Source organism: Paraphaeosphaeria sporulosa (assembly GCF_001642045.1).
Source record: "Paraphaeosphaeria sporulosa strain AP3s5-JAC2a unplaced genomic scaffold CC84scaffold_5, whole genome shotgun sequence".
NCBI classification, from domain to species: Eukaryota; Fungi; Ascomycota; class Dothideomycetes; order Pleosporales; family Didymosphaeriaceae; genus Paraphaeosphaeria; species Paraphaeosphaeria sporulosa.
Window position 1 is genome coordinate 2717697 of NW_017253364.1, and position 19272 is coordinate 2736968.

Below are 19272 nucleotides of genomic sequence, written 5' to 3' on the forward strand. Positions count from 1 at the left end.
AATTAACGGTTATATATAGTATTGCGTGGTGCAATGGAAGCGCCGAGGCTGAATTGCTGCCGTCCAAAGTGATTGAGTGAAGTGCAAGAGTTTCACAGCTTTGTTGAAATGCATGGATTCCGTACATGGACAGTACCAATACCAATAGAACAGGGCAAAATACCGGGCTGGAACCCTCCCAAGCTCTCCGCAAGCCTTGACAAAGTCGTGACTGAACGCCTCTCAGGCTTTCAAAACACTTGTCACCCCCGGGGAAATACTTTCTAGTTTTGGGAACAGTTCGCTGATCCACTTTCTCCTTAACTCCTGCCCCCGCTTACTAGTCACCGTGTCCCAATCCCTGCCGGTCACATTAGCACAGCACAGCACACTCCGGGTCCAGCAGAGACTCACTCGACAACCTTGCAGTCCATCAGAAACCGCCCATGCGCTTCAGGCCCCAAATGAGGGTCTACGCCATGCACCAAAGCCCGGCTCCCAACCTCGGTCGTCCGCGCCATCAATTTGATCAGGATAGACTGTATGAATGCTTGGAGCGAGCCTTTCTCGTCCCGGAAGAGGTCGCTCTCGCAGGCGCCGGGCGTGACGTCGGTGATGAGGACGTCCGCACCTTTGCCTAGCGGGCTTCGAGCCGCGAGCTCTTGGACCGCGTAATGCAACAGTAGTTTTGAAGTGGAATATCTACACGTACGGCCCCTGGTTAGAAGAACTCGTGATTGGAGACGGGAAGTTGCCCGCTTACCGGTCGCCCATGTTAGCAAGCTTCTCATCACCAAGCACATCCAACAGTGGGCCTTCGTTCTCTGCTTCCTTGAACGCAGCAATGAAATGCAAATCACTCCCCACAAACGCCAGCCTCGTCGTCGTCCCCGTCTCCCGCGCCGTCTCCTTCAACTTCGGCAACGCAACCAAGCCCACCAACACCGCAGCCACAGCGTTAATCCCAACATGCGATTCTAGCCCCAAGCCAGGCTCTACCTTCCAATGGCTCGTCAGCACGCCCGCATTCTGGATCACCGCATCGAGCCGGTCCAGCGTCTGCAATTTTTTACCGAACGCCTTGATAGAGTCGTAAGAGGAGAGATCGAGGGGCCAGACGTCGATGGCATCGGTGGTGGCGCGGGTGCTGGAGAGAATGGAAGCAGCTGCGGCTTCGCCCTTGGCGGGGGTGCGGACGGCGAGGATGCACCGTGAGGCACCGAGGCGGACAATGTGGCGTGCGGCTTCGAGGCCGAGACCCGTGTTACTTCCTGTGATTACGACCGTCTGGCCTTCGAAACTTGTCGCTGGGTAGGGCAGTCTGGCGAAGAGTTGTGAGCGGAGGAGCGTGAGGAAGAAGGCCATCGCTGGGGCGTCTTGCCGGCAGTAGCACAAGGAAACAGTGAGGTGATTTAAGATGTGTAGCTTGTTTGCAGTTCAGTGAAGCGGCTCTGGATACTTTATATATAATGCAGATAGAGAAATGCATGCTTGTACGCCAGAGCACGATATTACGCGATGCGGTATAGCTCGTCAATGTCATTGGGGCGAGTTTTAGGGCGGATTACACAAAAAGCGGGGCTTCGCATGAGCGTCCCGAATTGGATGCGCAAGTAGCGATGTTCTAGCACGTGCCGGACGAAAAGTCTACGGTATGACTTGGTCGTACAATGAAGTGGATCGAGCTCGTGAGTCTGAATTAATAGACAAATCACGATTTCGCTCAGCCGAGACTGAAAAGGAACATGTCAGCGTAATGCCTATGCTAACACAATTTGATATGCGTGTTAGTTCCCTTAATTCCACTGGGCGTGACGCGAAAGAGCAGGGGGACATAATGCTGGCGTCGTCGAGTCGTGTGTTTTGGACAAGGCTTTGGCATATGGTTGATTAGAAGCGTCATATATCTTTAACATGTTTCTTTTGATACATTAGGGAGATACATGGAGGCCGAGCTGCGTCCCGACCGCGCTTGACTTAGGCGGACAGTCTCTCGTTCCATCCATGTGAAAAAAGCGCTTGTGCAATGTCTATTTCTTGTCGCCGCCATTCTTCTCGAGGTAATCCTTGATGCTGAACATACCTGTGCCACGCTCCAAGGGCTTCGCCTGAGTGGGGCTGGGTTTCCAGCCGATCATGTAGATCAACCGGAACGTCGCTGGCAAGCTCCCATCTTCGTTTCCATGGAGTGCTCTGTAGATGCCCTCAGCAGCCAGCAGCGCATCTCTCTGTATGGGACCCTTTTCTCGGGAGATGACAGCATTCGATTCGCCCATGGCCTGCAGGTCCTTCATCAGAGCGAATATATCAGGGAAATCAACTATAATGTCGTCGACATCTACGGTGAGGAGGTTGAAGCCTGCCTTCTGCAGTAGTCCACCAACATCGCGGACATCGGCCAAGGGCGACGTGTGTGTTGCGACACCGCCTCTTCGCTCCTGCTCAGCGAGTTGCAGCGACGTGCGCAGCTCATACAAGCTGTCTCCGCCCATCATGACGCCTATGAACGGGCTGTCTGGCTTCAAGGTGCTGTTCACCTGTGCCAGGACGGATGGGAGGTCGTTGATCCAGTGCATGCTGAGGCTGCTCAAGACAGCATCGAATGTGTTTGGTTCAAAAGGCAGCAGTTCGGAGGCAGGTAGGACCTGGCGCTCGATATCGATCTCCTTGTTGAAGGGAAGGTCTGCGTCTCGGAAGAGGAGGGTCTCGGACGACTCTGCGGCGGTGAGCTTGCCTATGCGGCTGCCCCGTGGCCCTTTGTCAGGAGAGTCTTCGGACGGGAGAGTGAGCTGGCGGGCGATGTTGCAGGCATTGGCGCCGAGGTCGAGCACGTTCGGGAAGTGGCGATTGATGTCCTAGATCACTTAGACGCAGCTTCCTCGTTGTGAGGGTTTGTACACACCATTAACCTCTCGCACAGCCGGGAGGCGACCTCGTCGCGGAGGTAGTCGACGCTGCGACTCGTTTCGACATCTCTCGCGGCGCGCTCCTTCTGCATCCATTTGTGCTGCTGGCTAAAGATCTCGACGGTAGGGGCTCCCGGAGCTTGCATGGCATAGCATCGTATTGCGCGGAGCGGGATTGCTCGTCGCGTCAGAGGCGGGATGAAGGCGCGGATGGACAGCGTATTCATGATGACTTGTTCCCTGGCATTGATACGTGCACTTGGCCTGAGATGCGACGCCCACGCGCAATGGAGGGCGAGAGTTCGTGATGTCAAGATTTGTTGCGTCGGCGTTTGGTGGCACGAAACGCCGACGTGGGCCGCGGCCCCAGAAACATTGAGGCTCAGGACAACCACAGCGATACGACTAGACGCAGCTTGGCCGCGAGGCCATACAAGATTGCCCTTCGACCCTGCACAGCCAACATGGCGCAGACATTCCCGTACACGTACTACGCCTGCGATTGCTACGACAGCAACAATACAAGCTCCACGAAGCGCGCCTCGCAGCTGCTGCAGGAAGCCGAAGAGGACGAACGCACCTTCGACCCCCGCAGCCCGCGCGCAAACTACTCGCTGTACCCGCTCGAGCACCTGCTGTACTGCGAGGACTGTCAGCAGATCCGGTGCCCCCGCTGCATCATCGAGGAAACCCTCAATTGGTACTGCCCCAGCTGCCTCTTCGAGGTCCCCAGCTCCGTGGTCAAGAGCGATGGGAACAGATGCACCAGGAGTTGCTTCAGCTGCCCGCTATGCACGTCGCCCATGCAGACCTTCTCGCTCGACATGACGGGCGAGAGCGCCCCTCCGTTCATCTTGGAGTGCCAATACTGCCGCTGGAGCACCCTCGAGATCGGCATTGAGTTTGAGAAGGGCCAGGGGATTGCAGCCCAGCTGGCGAGGATTGGAAATGGGGGCAAGCACATCCCGACCAATAAGGAGCGCGACAAAGAGCGAGAGCGTAGGAAGGAGATCGAGGGAAGAAAGAGTAGGGACCTACTGTCGCCGTCGACTGAATCCACCAACACCGACGCAGATCGAGCAGATGGTCCGCCCAGCCACGACGACCTGTTCTCCAACCTCACGGCCTTTTACAAGTCCCAGGTCGACGCTCAGACGCCATCGAATCCCTTCTCCTCGCACGACATCAACTTCTCATCCCCTTCAGCCTACTCTCGCATCATGAACCTGTATTCTACTACTGGCTCCAAGAAGAACAAGCGCAACAAGCCAAGCGCCATGCGTGAAGTCGCCAGTTCACTCGAAGGTCTCACGATACACGACCCCGCCAATGACGCCGCAGCAATTGAACGCATCAAGAAGGAAGGCTGGGGTGTCACCCTGTCGCCCGCGCAGAAACATGCCCAGATCAACCCAAATGTGCGCTTTGTAGATGAATTACGCCCACTCGCAACGCTTCTCTGCACCAAGCGTTCCAAGCGTTGCCGTTCCTGTCGCCAGATCCTCACGAAGCCCGAGTCAAAGATAACTTCGACCCGCTACAAAATCAAGCTTCTGGCACTCAACCATATTCCTCGCCTCAGCATCCGTGCCCTAAACGCAATGCCCCCCGCCGCCGTTGCCAGTCGCACAGCTGACGCCTTCGATTACAATGCGCTCAAACCCGGCATGCCGTCGCATTTTCTCCTGCATATCAGCAACCCGCTCTTCGACCCCATCAAAGTCACACTAGCAACACCCAGTACTACGCCGGGTCGTGTCCAGTCGCGTGTCACCATCCTGTGTCCGCAGTTCGATGTCGGTGCAAACACAGACATCTGGGACGACGCTCTCTCTTCCTCCCTCTCACCCATAAAGCGTGGCTCGATCACGGACCAAGCGCCCCAGATCGAAGCCGGCAAGATCTGGGACCGCGGCCGCAACTGGACGAGCGTCGCTGTCGAAATCGTACCCGGGTTCACAAATGCTGTCAGCTCTGACGGGCGAGATGAGCTGGAAGAGGACGAGGATGTATTGGAGATTCCGATCTTCGTGAGGATCGAATATGAGACAGATGCCGGTGCGGATGAGAGGGGACTGGGTGATTCGCGGGGCAGCAAGGGTGAGAAGGAGCGGAGGGAGGAGGCATTTTGGACGGTGGTGGGTGTGGGTAGGATCAAGGGTTGAGATGTATGAGTGTTTGAATTTAAGATACCCCGTTTCCACTTCAGCGCTGCATTTCGTTTTCTGGACATTCTCTCGCAGTGAAATGCCGCACTCACGGGCCGCGCTAAAGGTTGATACCCTGTCTTGACCCAAGCAGAGTGATCGAATGTATGGCGCCCGTTCTTCTGAGATCTTGCTGTATGAACTATTAGTTCCAACTTGCTGGTGTCACTCGTTCAACGCCGGGCAGATGGGAACCAGGTGAAGCTGCAAATCCCGACGAACGCAGCAGGCACGGCAAGCACGCGCCTGCCTTGTTTCCACTCCACTCAGCGCCTCGCAAATCCCACGCCCTCCCGGAACTCGACTCTAATTTACTCTTCTACGTCAAAACCTATCGTCACGCTATGCCTGTCTACCGCAGCATCAGCCTCAAACTACATTCCCAGTTTGATATCGAAACCTTCCCCGAATACATCCCCCGCCCGCGCTCTTTCTACGCATCCCGCAACATCCCCGTTCCCGTCTCCGCGTCCACCCCGCCCTTCGACGACGCCGCCACCTCTACCTGCAGCGTCTACATCCGCGCTTTCCCCGCTTCCCAGTTCTGGCTCTCGTACGAGGTATTCCCACCTGTCCCCGCGGACCAACACTTCCTGTTCAAGCTGTTCGCCAATGGCAAGCATGTGGTGAGCTGGAGTACCGGGAGAGAGGAGGGGTGGAAAGGGAAGACGATGTTTGCGCTATTTGAGGTGGAGGATGAGAGCGGAAGGAATAGGGTCGAGAAGAGGATTTTGTGTTTTCCGAAGGGGGGTGGGGATGAAGGTGGGGTGAAGGAATGCTTTGATGAGGGGAGGTGTTTGGAGGTGAGAGTGCATCGGGCGCTGGGGAGGAAGAGGGTGGAGAGGGAGTTGGAGCTGTATCGGGAGACGGAGCATGGGAGGGATGAGAAAGGGATCAGGTGAGTCTGCGTGCTGAGTTTAGGCTTGAGGTGTAAAACTGACGAGGGCAGTCTTGTTAACGCTGGAATTGCGGGCTCGGGCCATCCGAAGCGGTTCTACAAGTTCGCTTTAGTGGATCCAGTGGACAAGCCGTATGCGACGTTTCGTTACTACTACCGCACACGGGAGCAGATCCTCGGGATGGGCCTATCAGAAGACGATGTTATTAAAGACAGTGAGTCAGACGAACTGTCAGTAATCGAGCCGTGCAGTACAAATAACAAACAGAGCGGCGAAGCAGGAGATGAGAACGGTATGGACATCTATGCGAGGCACGACGGAGCAGGTGACCCTCCCAGAAGCCCACACAAGACGTACATTTCAACAGAGAGTCCAAGAATCCGCGGCGGTGGATCCAGCAAAGACCACGATGAGCGTGACGCAGCACCTTCCCGTGTCGGCCGCGGTCGGACGCCCTCAGACTACCGTCTATCAGTCCCACCTGCCTACATCTTCAATCCACCTCAGCCATCGCAACGAGCATTGCAAACGCTGCCGCAGAAGCGCGATCCAGCTGCAGATACTAGCTACCAGCCTCATCCCGTCTACCCGATCGACGAGTGGGAGAGGAAGACACCTAGTCCAGTGCAGTCACTCAGGAAGACCATTTCCACGCCCACGTTCAGCCGCAGTACTAAGAGTCTACTGACGCCTACTGGGTGGTTCAATGCGGTGGCGGGCGCGTGGCGGCGTCGAGCGACACCGTCGAGCGATGATGGTAGTAGAACTGCATCGAGAAACGATTCACGAGGCGTTCGTTAGGAGCTGATGCGGAAGGTATCTGTGAGGGAGGCCCTGGTGTGTTTATTCCGATCGTGGACTGATGAAGATGGTGTTTATGGACGAAATGCCAGGGTTGGAGGTTGTCTGCAAGGCACGCAGCGCTGGTTGGTCGGCCGTCCCACCCCGCACCAGACGTCTGGGGCTCCACAGTAGCTCCCCATGTCGTCTCATAGCTCTAGCTACGCGCGTCACGCCGTAACAACGCTGTGTTGTAGCTCACATGAACGTGACATTCGCAGGCCCGCGATAGCAATTGCCTGTATATATCGTTCCATCCTTCCCATCTTTCTGCGTTCTTTGCCAATTTTCCGGCGCACAGTATGCACGTCGCCATTCCCGCCGCGCTGCTGGCAAGCGCCGCAACAGTCGCGACTGCATCATCCCTAACGCCGCCAGTACTGCCATTGATCGTACGCAACCCGTATCTGAGCACGTGGCTGGGCAATGCAAGAGAGGAACCCTGGAAGAAATGGCCTATGTTTTGGCATGGTACTGAGGTACGCTAGGTTCTGAGCTGAATGTATCGAGGATGGGTAACAGCTCCTCTGTCTGTTCGATCGTGCTATTCATGCTGACTAGATGCCACACAGCTCGGCTTCAGCGTCCTCGCACATATTCCGGACACGCACGAAGTGTTTCCGCTGCTTGGCCGACCACAAGACTCTCTGAACTCGAACGAACGGGATTATGTTGCGCGCGAGAAGGGGTATGCTTCCTTTCCTGGTGACAGAGTCTCATGGCTTACGGTACGGCGACAGATATAGCATTTCGTACCCGGAGTTCAGAGGCGCACAATACGACGCCTCTACGACTAATCTCACGTATGCGCTACCCGCTCTATCTGGCCTCTCCGGTGCCGAGGACCTTAATATCACGCTTTCCTTCCTCTCGCCTGTTACGCCCACGTCGACGCTGAGGCAGGCGCTTCCGGCGGCATACATTACGGTGTATGTGGAGGGAAGCTTCGATGTAAACATATACATAGATGTCAATGGACAGTGGGTTAGCGGATTCCCGGATAGCCAGATCGAGTGGACCTTGTCGCAACAGAAAGCGACTGGTGCCCTCGAAGGATTGAAGACCTGGACAGTACAGCGAAAGGAGCAAGTAGTCTTCGCCGAAGAGAAAGACCAAGCAGAATGGGGACAACTGCACTTAACGGCACCTGAGAATGTGCGACACGAGAGCGGACCCTCCGAAAAGCTTCGACAGCGGTTTGCGAGGACCGGAACGCTGCAGAATGAAATCGATCCGGACTTCCCGCGAGCAATCAACCAGGACGAACCGGTCTTCGCCTTCTCCAAGTCGTTTGAGCTAGCCAAGTTCCACGGGGCAGGAAGTGACAGCATCCTGTTTACCATATCTCATGTCCAAGACGAGGTCACCCAATTTGCTTCGGCGCGGGGCCTCACGCGCATGTTGCCGCTATGGAAGTCCTATTTTCACTCCGAACAGGATCTCTTGAGCTTCCATTACCTCGACTTCCCCAAAGCGCAGACGTTGGCTGCCAACTACTCCGAACAGCTCCGCATCGACGCATATGCCTCCGGCTCGGATACGTATGTCGACATAGTCGCCCTGTCGGCTCGCCAAACGCTAGGTGCGACGAGCTTCTCTGGTACGCCTGACGACCCGCTGCTCTTCCTGAAGGAAATCTCTTCCAATGGAAACTCTCAAACTGTTGACGTCATCTTTCCAGCGTTCCCGTTCTTCCTGTATACGAATCCGAGATGGGCTGCTTACTTACTTGAGCCATTGTTGGAGCATCAGTTGAAGAACTTGTATCCGAACAAGTACTCAATGCACGACCTTGGATCACACTTCCCGAACTTGACTGGGCATGCTGATGGGCGGGACGAGTATATGCCTGTTGAGGAGTGTGGCGACATGCTCATCATGGGACTGGCCTTGGTGAAATCACTAGTGTACAAGTCAGATGAGGTCGCGCAGTCAATATGGTCCACAGTTGGAAGCAGAGACAACGTTGATGATCGAAACGATCACCGATTTTTGTTGACGAACCTGGGCACTCAAGACGGCATCGACTATATCGACAGCTCTTGGGGCGGCGGAGATAGGGGCATCAAGCAGGCGAAGAAGTGGCTGGAAAGAAGCTACACACTCTGGAAGCAGTGGACGGGCTATCTTGTGGAGTTTGCCAAAGAGCCCGGCAATCAGTGTAAGTCAAGTCTCTCTTCTGATCATCCTGACTCATTGTAATCGATAGTGTGCACCGACGACTTCGCCGGCTGGCTACCACTCCAGACCAACCTCGCCCTAAAAGGTATCATTGGCATCAAAGCTTTCAGCGAGCTTGCCACCCTACTCGGTCGCACCGGCGACGCAGACGAACACCGGAAAATATCGGATGAGTACCTTGATCACTGGCGCACACGGGGTATCTCAGTCGATGGGTCTCATGCAAAGTTAGCGTACGACTGGTACGGCAGCTGGACCACGCTGTATTCACTCTACTCCGACGCTTTGCTTTGCTTCCATCCCTCCATCACCAACAATGCCTCTTCCGAAAATCCAGCATCTTTTGTAGCGGCATCGCACGACAGCCAGCAGCCACTCTCTCCCCACCCTGATCTCCACTCTGACAAGGCCAAAGATTTTATCCCCCACGAAATCTACACAAACCAATCCATCTGGTACTCTTACTCCCTGCAAAAGTACGGGCTCCCCCTCGACAGCCGCCACCTGTACGCCAAGTCCGACTGGGAGTTCTACGCCGCGGCCGTCGCCTCGTCCGATGTCCGGAAGGCTATCTTGGAAAAGGTGGCCAAGTGGGTCAATGAGACGGTTACGGACAGGCCGTTCTCGGATCTATATAATACTGAGGGGGAGGGGGGTTTCCCGGATCCGTATTTCTTTGCGAGACCGGTTGTTGGTGGGCATTTTGCATTTTTGGCGCTGGAGAGGGCTTGTAAGGGGAGTAGGAAGGAGTTTGAGGTGGTGGATGTGGATGAGCTCTGAAATGGAAAGGGGGATGCTTAGACTGGTAATGAAATACAACACACGCTATTTCAAGTCCAAGAAACTGGAAAGGAGTATGGCCTGATTAAATTGTCCTCCATACTGCAACTCTGACTACACATATGCAGTGCAATACTTTCCGCACATTTCCTTAGGTAGGCTATAGCCCTTAGATTGGGCAAAAATAAGCAGAGACCAACAAGATGAGCGCGCTAGGAATTGAACCTGAGTCTCTCTGAAGCGGAAGCGGGGCGCGCGCCGAGGGAAGCACCTGACCGGCGCGTAGCGGGAATTAACCCGAAAGTATGTGGGAGGAATTTCTTGACGGGGACAGCGTTGTTCAGAGCGTCTTACCACTAGACCCCGCGCCCTGTGTTCCATGAACGATTGGGTGTGTCGAGGATTATATATGCACAAGGATGTCTATGTGTCTTGTGAAGAGAAGGAAGGTGGGGGAGGTAAGATACAGAGATGGTTATGGGAAGATGCAGGTAGCCAATCGAGTATTATTTCAGCTTTGAAAGACTGATGCCAATGGGAATTGAGCATCCTGAATATCACCCTCCACAAAGCTGTCTGAAACCTATCACTTCTGGCTCTTCTCCCACTCAGCCAAAAACCCTTCAATCAGCCTCGCCCGATTCGCCGCGTCCTCGAGGCTTACCCACCCATCTCCAGGCGCCTTGCGATCAGCAAACGCAACGAGCGTAGAAATCACGTTCCTCGCTGAAGGCGGCAACGTAGCTTGTTCTGCATCCCACTCCCACTTGACCTCCTCCACTTCATTGCTGTCGAACCAGTGCACGTGGATGGTGGCAGGCTCTCCCAGCTCCAGGCTGAGGCCTGAGGGTGACACAAGGCGGATTTCGCCGTACTCGAGGTTGATGGTCCAGGTTAGAGCAGGTGTGCCGGGGAAGGGCTGGCCGCGGCGGAAGAGGTACGAGAAGGTTGCTGAGGAGGACTGCAATGTGCCGTGCAGAGATATCAAGTCTGGGACGTCCGATCGGATCGTTTTGATGATCTTGTTGGTGGAAGGGTCGCGCACGCGAACATTGGGGCGCTGGAGCTGGAGCTGTGAGTGGACTGAGCTTGATTCCAGGTCGCCCACCACAGAGAGCACGGTGTCGAGCACTATACCAAATTAGCCCTTCTCTCGCCTACACCAGATACATGAAGACTCACAATGTCCATTCCCAATCACAACCACATTCCCGCCCACTTTCCGGTCGAGAAAATACGCCAACCCTTCCGGCACAACATCTCTGTCAATCGTCCCCCCAAAGGCCCTCACGTCCACGCTCAATATCTTCCCTAACGTCTTCCCTCCCAACCCATCCCTAATAACTTCCCTCAGCTTCACCGCCGGCGGCGCCCATCGTCGCTGCAGCCCCACCGCAACCCTACTCCCACTCTCCCGCGCCTCCCTCACCAACGTCTCCACTTCCTTCGGCCCCGCCGCAATCGGCCACTCAACAAAAACATCCTTCCCCTTCCGCACGCTCGGGAGGATCGTCGCGAAGTGCGTGTCCACCCGCGTGTTGCAGATCACGAGGTCGACGTCCGGGTCGTTGGCGAGGTCCTCGGGAGAGCCGTAGGCTTTCGTGTCTGGGGCGAGCTTGTAGACTTGAATGGCAGATTGGGCGGCGCTGACGCTGCTGTTGAGGAGCGCAGTGATGGGGAGCTTAGAGCGGCCTGTCGGAGAGAGGAGGCCCGGGAGGTGGGCGGCTGAGGCCCAGGAAGTGGTTGCGCTGGAGGAGAGGCCGATGAGGGCTGTGCGGAGGGGGGTGGGGGCGGATGCCATGGTGAAGTCTTTATGGGGTTTAATGCTTGGAGCTGTGAGATGGGGTGCAAGTGGTCGATGCTGGGATATTTGATGGGATGCACAGAAGTGCTGGGTGTGAACGCAGCGAGGCAAGTTGAATGCAATTAATCTACAAAGCTGGACCCTGAAGCTGGTAGAGCGCGAGTGTTGCTATTCGGGCTGCAATGCTGGCCTTGTTATAGTGATGTTAGATGGTGGATTTGTAATGCGTAAGCACGCCTTTGCGCGAATTGCAGCATGGCGCGCGTACAATTGGACACACAACCATCATCCGATTCGGAAGCAGCCAAGTCGTATGTAGCTTCGTAGGTAGGTTTGTTGTTATGAAACACACCATTATGTCACGCATGAGCGGTAAGACTTGGTTAATTTATTTCATGTCATTCTAGGACACCAGCGTTTAGCTTCTACCGCACTTCTATTCAAGTATCGACGACGAGGCCCATCCTCAACCCAACACCCGCGTGCGGATGAATTATTTCATCGATTGACCAAATACCAGCTCGGGATTTCGTCTTATTAGGGATCCCTGTTGACCTTGAAACTTGTTGGATGCTCCTATCATATTGTAGCTATGGGAACCGATATCTGGGTTTGCGAACCTGATTTGTAATTCACCGCTATGTACCCACCCATTCACGCATAGTCCCTCCGTTTTGTAGCTCTTGACTGATCGATAAACAACACGATACAGCCGAAGTAATATTTGGTTGATTTTCATTGCGTACCATCAATGATTGGAAAAATTACGAATGTGGACCGATGGTATGACTAGGCCCGTGACTCAGTCCCTCACCAAGTGATCATACACCCACCATTCTGCAAATGGATAGACCTTTAGGCATACTTCAAGTGTTCATTTATTGTATTGCATAGAAAACTCAGACGCGTTGTGGTTTGAATAGCCAACTCAGCAGCACCAGCCCGCCACATCCAAGACGCGTAGCCTACACGTGCTGCAATTGCCTCGTGCGAAACATGTTGGAAGGCATTACTAGTTAATATGGCAGGTGACACCAACTAGTTAGTTTATATAAGCGTCACCGGTCAGGAAGCTGATCCAACACTCGTACACTCAACTTCATCGGGACAAAGCCATCTTCAGAATTTACTCTCACCTACCCCAGCTCTCAAAGTCTCGACTGATCCTTCCAGGCACCAACCTGCTCAAAAGCTATGCGTATTTATACTCCATACGCCCTCATCGTCTTATCGCCTCTCAATATGAGAGGACGCATAGCCTAGTGGTCAAGCGCTCTGAAATGGTACGGGTTCGCTCGTAACCCAGTAGGATGCGTATGTCTGATGATGCTACATTCGTAGTACATACTGAGCCGGGTTCATGTCTTGGGGTTGATCCACTCGGGGTCCACCAGGATACCTACACGGCGGAACCAGCACCTTCATTTCTCGGAGAAACCCAGTTTCGATTCCTGGCGTACCCAATTTTTTGACTTTTTGTGGGTTTGCTTGCACTTGGTCTGGAGCCTCACCCCGCCCAAACGCCATATGACAGACAGCTAGCTGGTGGCCAAATTGGAATGCCTCTCCTTTATTCTGGTGAGTGCAGTAGCTACCGCTGGGCCCCTATCACAACAAATATCTGCAGTCTATTTTAATATCTAGATATGTACCAACCCTCCCATTAGCTCCATAATCACCACCCATTGCATTCAGAAGAGAAGAATAGCCCGCCTAGTTCTTCAACCCACTCTCTAATGCGTTTTTATTTGATCAATATCGATTCCATCTCCCTCACTAGCAACTCTGTTACCCTTTGAACTAGCATTATACAGCGCCCTGAACATTGTTTCTCTCGCTAAAAGCTTCTTCGGCTCGTCGATCTCCGCAAGAGACCCCTTGTCCATGACCGCCACACGGTCAAAGTCGAGGATAGCATCGAGACGATGCGCGACGTAGATAACCGTACGGTCCTTGAATTCCTCACGGATAGCGCGTTGCACGATCTTATCGGTTGCCTCATCGATACTACACCCGGTCAGCCAAACGTCTACCCACGACGTGAAGTTTCATATACCTGCTCGTAGCCTCATCCATAATCAGAATCTTTCCTGCCTTCCTGACCAAGGCCCCCGCTATGTTGAACAGCTGTCGTTGACCAACGCTCAGTTTCAGGGCTTCCGTGTCGGCCTCGAGGCCCCCAATGCTCTCTACCGTGTCCCATAATCCGACTTTCTTCAATGCAGAAGTGAGACTCTCGTCGTTGGCTTCCGCGTAGGGATCGAGATTCTCTTTCACCGTACCTGGCATGATGAATGGAGCCTCGGTGACGCCGACAATCTGCCGTCGTACACCTTCAGGCTTGAGTGTGGATATATCGAGACCATCAATGGTGATGCTGCCGGACGAGACATCCAGCATGCGGAACAGCGTGAGAATAAGCGAAGACTTCCCCGAGCCCGTGCGGCCTACAATGCCAATCTTTTCGCCTGGTCTAATTGTCAACGAAATGTTCGATAGCGCAGTGGCGTCCTTGTCTGGTGCGTATTTTGCGGTAACATCGGTGATGGATACCTCCCCACGACTCGGCCAGTCTTGCGGTGGGTCCTGCACATCAGAGTCGTGTTCGCTGGCCGTTTGCTCGCCGAACCGTTTTATGCGTGCCACAGCGCCAATCGAGGTTTCCATCTGCGTCCAGAACATTATCATCAGCTTTAGATACGATGAAAATGATATAAGCTGTGTGAGAGAGACGCCAGTGAAGCCAGGCGAAATAGCATCCCGGAGGGCTATGGCAATACCAACGACCAAAGTGGCCAGTGCGGCAATAATAAGGTCTAACACAAGCGAGAGCCATCGTTGGATCGCATACATCAGGTAGTATGGTTTCTGGCTGTTGTCCACCAGCTTGTTGCTATGTTCGATCGTATGTTGGGTCCACGAGTACGCTCGTATGGTAGCGAGTCCTTCTAGAGTCTCTCCAAACTGTGTGTATAGAGGCGCCTTCTGTTCGATGTCAAGGAGTCGCATTTGGCGCGACGTACGAAGGTAGTATTTCTGGACGAAATAAAAAACTGCGAAGAGGAAAGGGAAGCTGAGGCTTATCCAAGCGGATGCTGTGGCGATAAGAGCAATTTGGGCCATACATATGAGCGCGTCTGCCAAGGTCAGTATGCGAATGTGATATCAGAAGGGATCCTTACTTGTGACTACTACCATCAAAGCTAGAGGCAACGACATGTCCAGTAGCTGAAAGTCTTGGCTGAACCTGATCCAACATTATCGTATGTACTGGAAGAGAACTTTGATCGAACATACCTGGTAAGTGTATCTCCACTATCAGTTGTGCTGAAGAAGGTGAGAGGGGCCCTGAAAGTCGTTAGAACGTACACTTCGCTCCCGCTGAAGACACGTACGCCATGACTGTCTTGACTACAATGTCGTGTAATTTGAGCCCAGTTTGAACGGCCATGACGTTGAAAGACCACCTGTTAAAGATATGGTCAGCACGCGATGGTACAGACGCTGTAGCGGGTACTATTCACCATGTAACAGAAGCTGAGGCCACAAGGGCCGAAATTTGAAAAGCTGCGTATACTCCGACGTACAATGCACTCCTGTCATGAGTGCTCTGATCATTCGCATCGGTCCACCACTTCAACCAAACAGCTGTGCATCATTAGAGCCGGTTATGACAAGCAGTTGATCCACTTACTTGGGAAAGTGTTGAGAAAAGCGTAAGAGACTTGTAGAACCAGGAACATGAAACCTATTTTCCAGCTCAAGAATGAGAAGTAGTAGCGATACACTTTAAAGTCACCGATTTGACGAGCCTTGTCGAGAGGAGCCGTGTCGTCGGCTACAGTTGCGTCGGATGATGCAAAATCGACTTTTGGATCGGCGTCGCCTGACACAGTGTTCACAGAGGACTCGCTAGAGTTGACTTTCGCACTAGGAGCTACGTAGCCGCCTGCCTTTGAGAGATCAGCGAAAGATCCTTGCTCGGATATCGTACCTTTGCTAGAAAGGACGATGATATGGTCGGCGTAACGAAGAAATCTCTCTAATTGCACATTCAGCATATATACTTCGGATCAATCTGTGTTGACTGTACCTGCATGTGTTGCCAGTACGGCAGTCGCTCTACGTTTCCGCATCAACCCATTAGGCCCAAGGACCCGGGAGAAGATTTTGTTCTGTGTGCTCATGTCCAACATGCTGAATATGTCATCGAATATGAAGAAGTCTCTACCAGAGTAAAGTGCTCTCGCAATGGCCTGAGTGAGTCAGCAGAATGCTTCTCATTCCCTCGACTATTAGTAACTTACAATGCGCTGCCTTTGCCCACCACTTAGAGATAACCCTTTGCTACCGATCTTGGTCTGATCACCTTTGGGGAGCGCAACCAAGTCTGAGTGAAGATCGCAGCACCAGATGATCTCGTTGTACAGTGTGACATCGAAGCTGGAGAAGCCAATGATGTTTCGTTGTACTGTACCGTTCTGTGAAGGAAAACTTCGTCAGTCTTTCAGCGAACCAGGGTTACCGAGAACTTACTATGAGCCAAGATTCTTGCTCGCACCATGCGATGTTAGGATTTGATACGTGCATGTCTCCCTCGTAGTACGGAGTTTCTCCGAGTATCGCTTTGAGGAGGGTCGATTTTCCACTTCCCACAGGGCCAACAATGGCGATCAATTGGTTCTTCGCTATAGTCATGTTGATATCTCGAAGTGTTGGCTCGCCGTCGACTTTCCAGCCGAAATTCCCATTCCGAATTCGTACCATTGCGTTATCCATGGCTTCATTAGCTCCGTTGGAGGCTTTGGAGGCTATCGGGGTCAAAGCTCTTTCCGAGGAGTCAGAAGACCTCTCTCCTACAGTCGTGAAGTTTCTGTGCTCCGACCGAGACGGAGTCAAGAGATACTTCTCAATACGGGCAAAGCATCCGATTGCTGACATCAAGTCTATGAGTCCGGCGAATAGCCCAAAGAGAGGCTCCGAAAGAAGGATAAGAAGAGAGAGTGACGTGAAGAGCTTGGATGGATCGAGTGTGGTATGATGTGCCTTCGCAGTAGCAATGAAGATCACGAAGGTGATGACAGGCGAAATCAGCATAGGCACGTTAGCTAGACATGGTCAGTATCAGTTCGTGGCGGTAGTCGCCGAGTAAACGTACCCATGCTAGCGGAAAGAACGCTAATCAGTCGGAACTTCCCGGCAGTCTGAATTTCATCGATACGGGCTTGCTCAAGCTTCCGGCCTACTTTAGTAGACAAGCCTAAGATCTTGATGATCTTCATCGATGAGAGAACAGAGGAAGCAAGTCCAATTCGTCCCTGGATTTTCCCCAGCCAGGCCATCTGGAACTTTGTTGTGAAGCTTGAAAGCCACATGGTGACTCCAAGGGTGGCTTTTCATTGTTTAGTGGAAGTTGACTGGTAGTCTAAAGAATACTCCGTACCTAGAGCAACTGCAATTGGAGCGACAGCTGCGACTCCAAGTTCAACTTTGATCAACCATGTTGCGACGGCAACTTGGACTATATTGGCCCAGAAATCATGCATATCTAGCAAGCCTCTGTTGACTCTCTCCACATCTGTACTCATCAAGGTGACCGACTCTGCAGGATCGAATTGTCCTAGACTGAGGTCCGTAGCTTTTCTGAAGACTGTAGTGATCATTGATCCTCGTAGCATAACGAGAAAACGGAGTTGGTGATGCCAGTAAAGAGCATTAGTGATCTGCGCGTCATAAGCAAGGTTTAGCCGAGAAGGAGGTCGAACATACGGCCATCCCAATGTAGACCACTCCATACGCTCCGATGAGTCCATAGCCGATATTTGGATTCTGTTCATCATCGGCTAAGTATTTCAAGAGACGACGCAGAAGAACTGGCTGGCAAAGCGTGAAAGCAACCTGCGCCAATCTAGGTAGAACAGGCGCCATGATCTGCCATTTGAGGGCGCTAAAGACTACACAGACTAGCTTTGGATTGCCGCTCTTGATGTCTTGTTCATTGTCAGCTTGTGGTGGTTGATACATGCTAGATCGTTAACTTGCCGGAACTCCATCGATCCCACAAATTCGAACCTAGGACCTCGGAGGTCATGTCCGAGCTGACAGAGTACAAATCTGCTGGACTCAAAAGGTGCTTTGCGCCCGCCCAGATGAGCTTGTTCAGCCACCAAAACAGGCCTTGGCTGTAAATGCCACTGAAAGCCTCGGGATTAATCTCTTTCGCATCGTCATATTTCGCTTTCTCCTGCGCCTCCAAAAACATCAAGGCGACTTTGATGGCGAACAAAGCAGTGTAGATCTCACAAATCGAGGAAGCAAGAGATGGCATCAGCCATAAAGTCCGAAGCACTGCGGCATCGAAGAACAGAGTAACGAACAAATAAATGTTAAGGAGGGCTGAAGGACGAATGGCACGAGTGTGCTCTAGGTACGATAGCGGGCACGACAAAAGAAATGCGATGAAGGCGAAGGCCGAGCCGACCAATGCTGGAGTGCGAGCTCGCAATTGAGTGTCAGTTGCCCAGAGTACCAGAGTAGCTAGTTGCAGGCATGATAGCGCAAGAATCGCCGTCTGCACATCATCCGTCAGGAAACACGCAGCAAGCGCGACAAACGCAAGACGCTCTTACCAATTTTGCCACTTTGAGGGCTTTCCCATCCACCTTTGGTTTCGAGCGACTCAGGGAATATAATCTCGGTACACTCAATATGAGCAACAGCGCGCAGGGCGCGACTGTGAAGAAGTATTGCTCAAATGTGAACGTGAAGTCGAAGCCATCACGGCACGGCGCTTGCACGGAAGGACCGAATGCAGCATCTGCAGAAAGAAGGCACTCGCTGCTGTCGTTCATCGTCGCTACAACAAAAGCACGTTCGACGTTGTGATCCCCACAAGGTCACGCGTCGTAGGGATGCTGATATGTGCCGTTGGGTATAAATAGATAAGGGGCCACAACAACACGCTAGCTCAAAGTGGTAGGTCATCCATAACCGAGCCTTGAATGAGCAGTCGTCAGGGCCAAGTAGCAATATTCACCTCGTACACCTTTCCCATTCAGTACGGAGTATGTCACCAGGCAGAAAGAAGCGCATCCGTGGCCGTGATAGCAACAGCTTCTTCGGTAGTGCAAGTAGTGGTGATCACCCACTTTCCCCAGGCGGATCAAGCGAGACCTACGCGGGAACTAGAAGTGAGCATGACCTGATCCTTAGCGGCACGAACTTCAACAATCCAGTTGACGTGGTGGACCTTTACGACATGATAAAACTCTAGCAAATAAGACTTTACGAGCTCCAGATGAAGGCTAACGGACATTCTTGGCATCACGATGTTGAAAAGGCCTCATGTGTACAATGATCAAGATTCTTTACTGTATCGTCGTGTAGATAAGGGGGATCAGAGGTATGGCGGTATCTTACTCCAGTCCAATTTCTCCCATCACTTCCCTCCCCCTCGCTCGCCAAAATCGGCCTCACAAACCTCGCCACCACCCTCCTGAACATCTTCTCCGCTAGCAACTTCTCCACAACCGGCGTCCGATGATGCTCCTCAAACGCTTTCTTTCCTCTATACCTTTCCAAAAAAAAAAAATTAGAAAAAATCAGCCAACCTGCTTTCTTTCCAGAAATACAGAGAATCATACATACCTCTTATAGAAATGAAGCACCGTCGGATT

At 53.0% G+C, this 19272-nt stretch overlaps 7 protein-coding genes across 7 annotated transcripts; 3 read left to right on the forward strand and 4 right to left on the reverse strand.

Annotated features, from left to right (window-relative positions):
* Nucleotides 1-389: 389 nt before the first annotated feature.
* On the reverse strand, nt 390-1344 carry CC84DRAFT_1090465 (NAD(P)-binding protein; the record flags this gene model as incomplete). The annotated part of the gene is made up of 2 exons (XM_018174357.1): nt 390-681; nt 743-1344. The coding sequence occupies 2 exons, from the start codon at nt 1342-1344 to the stop codon at nt 390-392; spliced, it is 894 nt and encodes a 297-aa protein (XP_018036743.1).
* Nucleotides 1345-1863: 519 nt separating this feature from the next.
* CC84DRAFT_1196425 (S-adenosyl-L-methionine-dependent methyltransferase) lies at nt 1864-3209 on the reverse strand. The gene is made up of 2 exons (XM_018181460.1): nt 2882-3209; nt 1864-2834 (listed from the first exon to the last, which is right to left on the reverse strand). Exons 1-2 carry the CDS (start codon nt 3110-3112, stop codon nt 2010-2012), a joined length of 1056 nt encoding a protein of 351 aa, XP_018036744.1. The 5' UTR covers nt 3113-3209; the 3' UTR covers nt 1864-2009.
* Nucleotides 3210-3295: 86 nt separating this feature from the next.
* Nucleotides 3296-5050, forward strand: CC84DRAFT_1196426 (dynactin-like protein Arp1 p62 subunit RO2; the record flags this gene model as incomplete). The annotated part of the gene is made up of 1 exon (XM_018181461.1): nt 3296-5050. Exon 1 carries the CDS (start codon nt 3350-3352, stop codon nt 5048-5050), a length of 1701 nt encoding a protein of 566 aa, XP_018036745.1. The 5' UTR covers nt 3296-3349.
* A 386-nt stretch (nt 5051-5436) lies between these two features.
* CC84DRAFT_1259583 (uncharacterized protein) lies at nt 5437-7016 on the forward strand (the record flags this gene model as incomplete). The annotated part of the gene is made up of 2 exons (XM_018184923.1): nt 5437-5990; nt 6042-7016. 2 exons carry the CDS (start codon nt 5437-5439, stop codon nt 6790-6792), a joined length of 1305 nt encoding a protein of 434 aa, XP_018036746.1. The 3' UTR covers nt 6793-7016.
* A 117-nt stretch (nt 7017-7133) lies between these two features.
* CC84DRAFT_1259584 (glutaminase A) lies at nt 7134-9965 on the forward strand (the record flags this gene model as incomplete). The annotated part of the gene is made up of 4 exons (XM_018184924.1): nt 7134-7310; nt 7404-7519; nt 7572-8992; nt 9041-9965. 4 exons carry the CDS (start codon nt 7134-7136, stop codon nt 9790-9792), a joined length of 2466 nt encoding a protein of 821 aa, XP_018036747.1. The 3' UTR covers nt 9793-9965.
* A 150-nt stretch (nt 9966-10115) lies between these two features.
* CC84DRAFT_1164658 (putative oxidoreductase) lies at nt 10116-11749 on the reverse strand. The gene is made up of 2 exons (XM_018178533.1): nt 10975-11749; nt 10116-10923 (listed from the first exon to the last, which is right to left on the reverse strand). The coding sequence occupies exons 1-2, from the start codon at nt 11591-11593 to the stop codon at nt 10379-10381; spliced, it is 1164 nt and encodes a 387-aa protein (XP_018036748.1). The 5' UTR covers nt 11594-11749; the 3' UTR covers nt 10116-10378.
* A 1491-nt stretch (nt 11750-13240) lies between these two features.
* Nucleotides 13241-18927, reverse strand: CC84DRAFT_1120272 (P-loop containing nucleoside triphosphate hydrolase protein). Its single transcript, XM_018175574.1, has 15 exons — nt 18226-18927; nt 17645-18167; nt 17366-17601; nt 17040-17319; nt 16755-16988; nt 16133-16704; nt 15904-16077; nt 15690-15852; nt 15291-15638; nt 15121-15244; nt 14992-15063; nt 14894-14944; nt 14779-14843; nt 13653-14733; nt 13241-13603 (listed from the first exon to the last, which is right to left on the reverse strand). Exons 1-15 carry the CDS (start codon nt 18445-18447, stop codon nt 13330-13332), a joined length of 4419 nt encoding a protein of 1472 aa, XP_018036749.1. The 5' UTR covers nt 18448-18927; the 3' UTR covers nt 13241-13329.
* Nucleotides 18928-19272: the final 345 nt, after the last annotated feature.